The sequence below is a fragment of the Sardina pilchardus genome, chromosome 12 (genome assembly GCF_963854185.1).
Source record: "Sardina pilchardus chromosome 12, fSarPil1.1, whole genome shotgun sequence".
Lineage (NCBI taxonomy): Eukaryota > Metazoa > Chordata > Actinopteri > Clupeiformes > Clupeidae > Sardina > Sardina pilchardus.
The window spans coordinates 6,187,540-6,197,390 of NC_085005.1; the positions used below are offsets into that span (position 1 = coordinate 6,187,540).

The 9,851-nt window shown below is 42.1% G+C and overlaps 1 protein-coding gene across 1 annotated transcript in view; it reads left to right on the top strand.

Moving 5' to 3' along the window:
• Positions 1-2,362, top strand: part of nkain2 (sodium/potassium transporting ATPase interacting 2) — a 157,323-nt gene extending 154,961 nt beyond the window's left edge. The window contains exon 7 of the mRNA XM_062550706.1: positions 1,929-2,362. Within this exon, the coding sequence (XP_062406690.1) occupies positions 1,929-1,938 (10 nt within the window). The 3' untranslated portion in view covers positions 1,939-2,362. The remainder of the gene's footprint in view (positions 1-1,928) is intronic.
• The last annotated feature ends 7,489 nt before the right edge of the window (positions 2,363-9,851 follow it).

Sequence of the window (9,851 nt, forward strand, 5' to 3'; positions counted from 1 at the left end):
AGGAGAGGAGAGGAGAGGGGAGGAGAGGGGAGGAGAGGAGAGGAGAGGAGAGGAGAGGAGGAGAGGAGAGGAGAGGTGAAGAGAGGAGAGGGGGGGGGGAGGAGAGGAGAGGAGAGGAGAGGAGAGCGAGATGCACAAGAGGAAGTCCTGCCTTGTGTGCAGACAGCAGACGGATTAAAACACCGGTGATTGGAGATTATGTCATTTCAAATTAAAGGAAGTGGATTATTCCAGCGGTGAAGGGGATTGTGGCACTCCATTAGAGCGTGCACGCACACAGACACACGCACACATCCACACACACACACACACACACATGCACACACAGACACACACACACACACTCACTTCTTACTCTTTCTTATTTACCCAGCATGTCTGTACATTTTCATCTTGTATTGCACCATATTATGAAATGGCTTTCTCTAAAAACAAAACCAATAAATACTCAAACTCCCACATTGTTGTAATAATAATTTAATATTTTAGAGCATAACCACATACATACGGAGTATATACAGTGAGGAGAAAATGTATTTGATACCATGCTAAAGTTGCCTAAAAAGAGGATTATAAAATCATCATTTGACAATTGATCTTATTGCCTTAATTCAAAAAATGAGTAAAAATAAAACCGCTAAGGACACCAATTTTCTTTGCGATTGAAGAACGTATCGTAAATAAATAAATGTTCTTCCTAAATGCTAGGGGGAAGGAAGTATTTGACCCCCTATGTAACCCTATGGGAATTTAGCACATAGGGTTAACATAGGGGCAGGCAGATTTTTATTTTTAAAGGCCAGCTATTTCATGGATCCAGGATATTATGCATCCTGATAAAGTTCCCTTGGCCGTTGGAATTAAAATAGCCCCACATCATCACATACCCTTCACCATATCCAGAGATTGGCATGGGTCTTTTTCCAGTAGGCCTATTAGCCTGTTTGATGCTCATTGAGCTCAATGCAAATCAAATAGGCTAATAGGCTTTTTGGAAAAAGGACCATGCCAATCTCTAGCTATGGTGAAGGGTATGTGATGATGTGGGGCTATTTTAATTCCAAAGGCCAAGGGAACTTTAACAGGATGCATAATATCCTGGATCCATGAAATAGCTGGCCTTTAAAAAATAAAAATCTGCCTGACCCTATGTTAACCCTATGTGCTAAATTCCCATAGGGTTACATAGGGGGTCAAATACTTCCTTCCCTTAGCATTTAAGGAAAACATTTATTTATTTAAGATACATTCTTCAATCACAAAGAAAATTGGTGTCCTTGGCGGTTTTATTTTTAGTCATTTTTTGAATTAAGGCATTAAGATCAACTGTCAAATGATGATTTTATATTCCTGTTTTAGCATGGTATCAAATACATATGCTCCTCACTGTACATACACACACACACACACATACAGTACATACATAAGTCTAAAATCTCACTTGTCCTTCACAATAGCTGGTGATGGAAAGCCAAGGGGAAACATTTAGGCAAGATGAGAACTTCACCCCGACAAGGATTAAATCTCTCAGTCACTCTAGACATGTTATAGCTCACACTATTATTAGATTGAAGGTCAGGTTTTAGCAGATTGGACCTTTTGGCAGAGCAAATCACTGAGACGGAATGGAAGTGGAGCTCACTTCACTCTCACACACACACACACACACACACAGAGAGAAAGAGAACGTTGGTCTGACCGATGTGTGGGTAACATCCCAGAGAGAGTCCGTCATTAAAGCATGATGGTTTCCTCACAGCTCTCATCAGTGTCCGCAGCAGTGAGCTGATAGAGATGTGTTGTATTGCAGCAGCTGTGTTAGAGGATGTTGTAGAATGTTTTTGAAGCATATTAGGGAGTGATGTTGGCGTGAAATGTGATCTTGCTCACAATCTGCTTTTGCTCTTGTTGTCTCTTTCCATTCACAGGTCGAAATAACAAGGACACACTGCCTTATGAACCAATCAAATAGGAGAAGGAACTGTCGTTGCAACAATTTTTTTGTCATCTTTCTTAAATGTCTTAATGCTGATAGTGTCTTACAAATGTACCTGAGGAAGGGCCGGACATCGACACTTTGACCTTTGACCTGAAAGACCCAAACACATGAACGGACAACCAAGCGAGTGAACACACACACACTGGATTTCCTTTGTTTCCGCCCTGCCCTGTTTTATTTTTTCTTTAATCATTGAGCCGGTCCCTCTTCTGAACTGGGGAGAAGGAGTGTCTACAGGAACAACAGCGCCCCCAGGAGGACAAGACTGTAACTGCAGCCCCCTGCATCTACATATAATAGGGGTTTCCCCCCTTGTTCTTTCCAATGGCAGAGAGAGTGCATGGATACATTCTGATGGATGTTACCTAGAAAAGGGGGGTTAGGGTGAGAGGGGAGGGTGTAGGTCTGTGTGTGTGTGTGTGTGTGTGTGTGTGTGTGTGTGTGTGTGTGAGAGAGAGAGAGAGAGAGAGAGAGAGAGAGAGAGAGAGAGAGAGAGAGAGAGAGAGAGAGAGAGAGAGCTAGAGTGTGTGTGTGTGTGTATGAGAGAGAGAGAGAGAGAGGGAGAGAGAATGTGTATATGTGGAGGGGGGTTTTAGAGGGGTAGATTGCTAGAAAAGGGAACTTTTGGATATGTGCCATGTATGGACAGAATTGTGAACTAAACAAGTGTTAAGTGTGTTATCTTGAGTAGAAATACTGTTCACTTTAATGAATGTTCAATAATCAGCCAATAAGGCTTTAGTCATCCAATGTAGTTCAAGCAAGACTGAGGGGTGAGAAGCAGACGTATGGAGTTGATGCCGTGATTGACAGGTGGCTACTCGTAGCAATGGCGGATGGATCTTTCGGAGCCATTGTACTGGGGAGGAGTGGGGGCACACAAATGTCTTTCCCGACCAAGCTTTTGTTACAGTACTCTACAATGGATGTATCTATCTTGAAAGTGCCAAGACTTAACTGTTCCAGGTGGACGTTGAAAGCTGCCCTGAAATACTGGGATGGTTTGATGAGTTTTCAACAGCAGTCAAAAAATGTAGTTACCATTTACTCCGCAGATTTCCGTCTTTGACAACTGTTCAAAGTCACTATCGAGATCGACTGTATTTGTTTGCATGAGGTGTCCAAATCTGTTGCATATTTAATCTGTGAGAGCCCGAAATAGCCCAACCTTGGTAGAAATAACAGTTGGCCTACAGGCAGCTGTGGTTGCTTTGTAAGGTTATGTGAATTTTGTGCTTTTATAAGACAGCCTTGAGTCTCGTTTGACAAAAAAAATCCCGACAAAGTAACAAAAAAAGACGAAAAAAACACTGTTGTAACTTTCAACTTCAAGCTTTTTTAACATGTGTGGCTGTGTTTACTCTTTTTTATAGTGGACTAATAATTTATTATGTTGTGTAAGTGGGCTTTTTTTTGTTTTGTTTTTTCTTTTTGTTTTTTCTTTGTGTCTTTGAAACTGTACAGAGTTACAAGGAGGAAACCCCTCGTAAAAGATGTGTGTGCTAACAGTGCGAGGCGTGGACAGAGGACTGTGCAGCTTGGGGCTCATGCGGCTGCTAAGTCTTTGTGCATTGTGTAGTCAACAGCTCATGGGCCCCGGCTGGGCCACAAACCCTCTTCCTCCCTCTAATCTGAATGGAGGAGATAGGTGGAGGTAGTATACGATAATGCACTATTATTGAGCATCTAACTCTGAAGACTGCTACTCTGAAATCCCGGGGGCCACTCAGTAAATATATTTATTGTTGTCCCTTTCTCTTCAGTGGTGTGAAACTATTGGCTTTTTTTTGTTTTATTGTGAACGTACTACGTATCTGCCATGATGAGCTAAAATGAACCAATGGCGACGCTCTCTCTCTCTCTTGGCTAGCTCTTTCCATTAACACTGCCTAATGATAAGCTAAAGATCTCAATCCATTAACTCAAGAGCTACATGCAGCCCAAGCTCGCCACATCTCAATATGGACCAGCCTGCTGGGAACCTCAACAATGGTGTGTGGGGTGTTATGGACTTGTTTACTCAATCACACACACACACACACACACACACACACACACACACACACACACACACACACACACACACACACACACACACACACACACACACACACACACACACACACACACACACACACACACACACACACACACACACACACACCTGTTCCAGAGATGGTCCATTAAATATGTATCCTCTGCTGTGTGTGGTCCACTAATGCAGCCCTCCCAATGAGCTGTGGAGACAAGTTTAGCAAGCACTTGCGTAGTGGACCGAAGGCACTATCGCCAAATTGCATCACTCAAAAGCGTTTTTAAGTGGTACAGAGGTTGCATCTTCAGACAGAGAGAGAGAGAGAGAGAGAGCGAGAGAGCGAGAGAGCGAGAGAGAGAGTTTTTAGATCTACGTCATGGTAATAAACCAACATGACAGAACTTAGAGGCTTGGAGCCATTCCGGAACTGTGAGAAAGCAAATATGTTTAATTGTTCTATTTTAGTATTCTTTTTTTTTTATATATATAACTCTGGGTTATGGGGGAGATCTTATTCCCATTAAGATTCTATTGGATTTCAGACAGATGTGGGGGGTGGAGAGTGAATTTGAGACATGCAGTCGTCCCTTCATGGGTTCTCTGTGTTTGTCTTGGGGGGGATTATAGTATTTAGAGTTCTATAGAGCCTTCCACTGCTCGACTGCTATAGCCCAACGCAGTTTAGGTTCAGTGAAACCCCTTAATAAAAATGAGGCGTACAAGAGAATTACATGCAACTAACTTCTAATCTGAATAGTGTGGAATGTACACATACACTATATATGATGCAGCGCTATCTCTCTGCAGATGGATCTGGCATTATGGTGTTGAAGTCCCTAGCTGTGGTTTGAGTGGTGTGTGGCATTTATTAGTGAGGAAGCTGAGGTCACCCAGGGAGACGGACACCGTCCAAATTACGCCACCACGGGCACTTGTCTCATCGTTTCTCTCCACGACTGAGTCACTCTGGAGATGTCGACCTACGTTTCTTTTCTTTCTTTTTTTTTTCTGTTCTTCCCCCGGCCGCCCCCTGCTGTGTCTGTGGTCATTAAAATGGTGACGGATGAACAGAGACGAGGAAAGCGTGGAGGACAAGAGGAAATGGTGCTGATATACCGGTGCTACTGCTGCATGAAGTTTACTCCCAGGAGACCAACCATCTCTGAGGGCTAGTTCCAACCACAGACTGTACATATAGAACTGGGCAGAGTGGCTGCATTCAGACTTCCTATAGAATTGAAGCCACCGAGGCATTCTATATGCACAGTCTATGGTTCCAACAGAACTGCTCCTGCCCATCACTCTCGCTTCTCTGAGCTGATGCCAGTTTGTAAATAATAACACATGAGACCGTAGCCATGTCCAGTACTTTGTGGGATATACAGTATAGTGTATTGATCTAAATTTCCAATTAGGCTGTATGTAATCGCATATGACAGCAGTGCTCTTTTTTGTCTGGTTTTTGTTTGGGTTTCTTTTTTTTGTTTTGTTTTGTTTTTCATGCGCGATGCCAACACAAGTCAGCTTCACAAAGTTCTGACGTAGGGCCACAGTGGTCTGGGTTGGGTTCAGTGCTGTCTTCTCCTTTTGGAATAGATTTAGCTATTTTCTATTTCTGTTACTTTTCAAAAATGACTGTACATATAATAAAAAAAAAACAAGATAAGACGGTGGAAATCTCTAACCCTGCTCTCAATCTCAAGTTTGTTGGACAGCATGTCTGCCATATACCTTCCCAGTATCCCCTTCCCCAAAACCCCCTGCTTACACTGAAGAACGTGTTTCTCTCCTGAGTGTCAAGGCATTATAAGTGACAGTGAAAGGTAAGTCATCACAACCTCAGAGATCTGCCTGAATTTGAAATCAGCTCAGAGTCCTCAGACCACACACACACACCTGCTAACCATAGGCTTGTTTACATTTGTTTTGAAAATGCATCTTGGGTAATCCGATCCCAAGTGGTCAGCCGAGACACATCCAAGGGGTGTAGCTATCGCCATTGCTGATCACTCATGTTTAGATTCCATTACTGCTAAAGTCACAGTAGTTAGAACTCCCATTGTCGGGGACACATCAGAATGCATTTGCGTTGACACTACAAAACAAATGTGCTCAAATGCATCTCATTGATTTACAATGCATCCTGGTGATTGCACTCTTTCCAATGGCCACCAAGACTCATTCAAATGTAAACAGGTCCAACTTGTCCCTATCACCTCAGTCTCTGACCTTCAAACAGACACAAACCTGAGCCTTCCCCATCAATTACCAGTGAACTAGTTTACCATGTGTTCCATGAAGGTTTTGTTCCCTAAACGTGGGTTTTTTTCCTGTGTTTCGATTAGAATATTAGGAATAGGAAATAATTGCGATGTTTGATACAGTTTCGAGCTGTGGGATTTGCCATAGCAAGCAACAGGTTGGACCTCCTCTGTGTTTAAAGCCCGTCTTATAGAAGTCAGTAGGATAGTTTTCTGAGCAGAGAATTTATATTCATGACATTCTTCAGCTTAGTGCTTAAACAATATCCTAACCTACAAACTCATTACCACGTTTCTAGAAAATACCAGTACATTTTTCTTATTTGTGTCGGCCTACACAGCAGAAAATCTGAAAATCTTTTATCTTTAACCATTGTGCCTCCTGGTAAAAGATCTCATAGCTCAAAGAACATTGTGCCTTCAAGTTCTCTCCACAACAACAGAAGGCCCTTGATAATAGCACATGCAGTGCCCCATGAGTTTGGAAATTCAAAGGAAGGTGCCCAATATGTACAATTTCCTGTTCCTGTGTTTTCTCCTCTCTATCTGAAGAGTGCCTGAACGTTCAGCCCCTTCATTTGTGCTCTCCTTCATGACTTTTTTTTCTCTTTAAATATACGGAGCGTCACGGAGAGTGAACACCATTCTTCCCTGAGCCTCTGAGGCCTTTTATCACTTTTCAGGAATAGACAAAGCCTTGCCCTCTGGAAGGAGGGGAGATAATGTACCCCCCTCTCTGCACAGGGAAATCAGATCTCCTCGCAATCGAGTCGATTGAAAAAGAATTCACATCTGTGCATAATACCCAAGCCATGGATGCATTAAAGAGTGAGGGGAAATCAATGGCTACCTCCCACTATTGTTACAGTATAGCGCCTCAGTATACCCACCCCCCGGTGTGCTCAAAGGCCTTAGGAAAAACTAGGAACAATGACTGGCTCGGTGAAGAAGAGTAGCTATTACTGTAATATGGCAACAGTGATAGTAGCTATTAGGTTTCACAAAGTCAGGAAATTATATAACTATGCTGACTGCAATGTAAAGGCAGTATCTCTGTTGTTACGTATATGACCCCTATGCATTACTGATCGTTAGGTGTGTGTGTGTGTGTGTGTCTGTGTGTCTGTGTGTCTGTGTGTGTCTGTGTCTGTCTGTCTGTCTTCAGTACTTCTGTGTCCTTGTGTATATCTTTACCCCTATGCTTAACTGATCGTTAGGTGTGTGTGTGTGTGTGTGTGTGTGTGTGTGTGTGTGTGTGTGTGTGTGTGTCTGTCTGTCTTCAGTACTTCTGTGTCCTTGTGTATATCTTTACCTAGCATACATGTCAGTTTAGGGTATAGATTACACAGAAATGCACCCAACGTACACACTGAGAAAAAAAACTGCTGTCTGATGAGAGTAGGCATATCCAGCATATTCTTTATACTGGAAAACTACACAGAAATGCCCATAGCTGAAGGCATTCGGTACTGTTGCTCAAAGGCTTTCTGGCTACATGTTTTAAAAGGATCCCTGACTCTGGTCTTTAAACCCCCACTTTCCCAACAGACCTGATTGATGGCCAGCCCACATGTGTGCGATGCTAAGTACTGCTGCAACAGCAGCAGACATCAGGGACATTTTCAGGAGTCTTTTTGATGACACAGGCTTTCCCCTCCATAAGCGTCTTCTGCCATCAAACACTCAGTCTGGGCTGGATGCCAGAGAGACTATACATACGGCAGTTTAAGTGTTTATACGCTGTGTAATATTTTATACCAGGAATTGATAGGAGCAAGGCACACATAGTAAGTAATACTGTGGGGACCTTGTCACCACTTCTTTTCTTTTTTTTCAGTGGGATCTCTATAGCATGCAAATATTTTGTTTGTAGGCTATGTTTAAAAAGGTTAATTCCCTTTAAATAATTGCAAGGCATTAGTGAAGATTTCTGAAGGAAAACTATCACTCAGGTTAAAAGGTCTTCACTGTTAACTTGGCAGCTGCCAAAATATTACTGATGAGCCGAAATGTGTGTGTGTGTGTGTGTGTGTGTGTGTGTGTGTGTGTGTGTGTGTGTGTATGATTTTTACACTTTAAAATGATATACAATCTCAGGTAAATCTATTAAGTGCATTTGACTTGCAATGAAAGTCTGCCTAGATGGTAAACAGTTGAGCCATATGCTTCATAAAGCAGCCAAACATTCCAGACTGCAGGGAGGCAGCTGAGTGTGTCATTGTTTGTGTGACTCAACTTGGCCACCACGCAATAGGACACATTGTCAGTGGGAGTCAAAATAACACACACACACACACACAAATGCATAAACCGCCAGCGAAACATCATTTAATTTTACAGAAATAATAGTGAACGTGCTTTCCACACTCCTGTTTTCGCCTTTCACAGATGGGTGTCTAAGTGTGACTAATACCTTTGATCTGGTGTTGTTATTAATTAATAACTAGCTTTTCTTCTGTTTAGGAAGTTGCTTTGCACAATCCTGTGTATAGAGGCTCATGCTCAATTGAACTGATCTAACACATTAGCACTGAAATGCGAATAATTATGTCTGTACTCACAACAGTATTTGTTTGGTTGTTTTTTTTTCACAAACGTGACGACCATGCTAACATAAATTCCATTTATTTTTTTCTTGTTCAGCATTTCAACTCCAATGCTGACTTTCTTTTAAGGACAGGCATGGTCATAGATTGATCGATTTGACGGCATTGCTGCATGTGGCACATAAGACTACCTTGCAGGATAGTATCAAGGTGCTATGTCTGTGCGTTTGAACTTGAAGACATTTTCTTATATTGGATTGGCTATAGCCAATATAAGAAATTGGCTATATAATTTATAATATAATATATAATTGTTATAGATAACACAAGATTGTGACACAAACATAAACACATAACATTTAATTACTCCAGGAAAATGCATTGATCAGTCCCCTTAATGTAGGCCCCAGTCTTGGATAAGGGAAAAGCTTGTGCCTGCTTGCAGACTTTCAGATGTTGCACTTGACTAGGCTACAATGAGTAGCCTACATAGGGCTTGGCTCTCAGGGATGAAATTTAGCATGGGCAGACTGGCCACTCTGCCTTTCTTCTTTAGTTCACTGTGGCCCATTAGCCTAATAGGAAGGTACTATAGCACTTCAGACAAATCAGATCCAGAACAGAACAGAACAGAAAAGAAAAGAAAACATGCAGTCAAAAAAAACCCACTACTGGGTCTAATATCACTGAGTGACACAGACGATTTGCATAGGCCTATGCTACAACATTCAGTCTGGCCTACAGTTACTCTACTCCCCTCTAGCGTTTAGTAGGGTATGCTACTCGTCTGTCTTTCCTCTGAGATGCCTAGCTCTGAAAGTTTAGTTACTAGTATGAACTTTTGCGAAAGCTTTTTCTTTCCCTTCTACAGCCTAATCTATGAAGACTAAGCCTACCCTAATCACTCTTTACCAATGATCTCAAATAAAATGCAACAGAAAGCTGAAAGATCCTCCGTTCTTCTGTCTGTGTGACAGAATATAGATATCTTATAGGTCTGTCTGCTTATC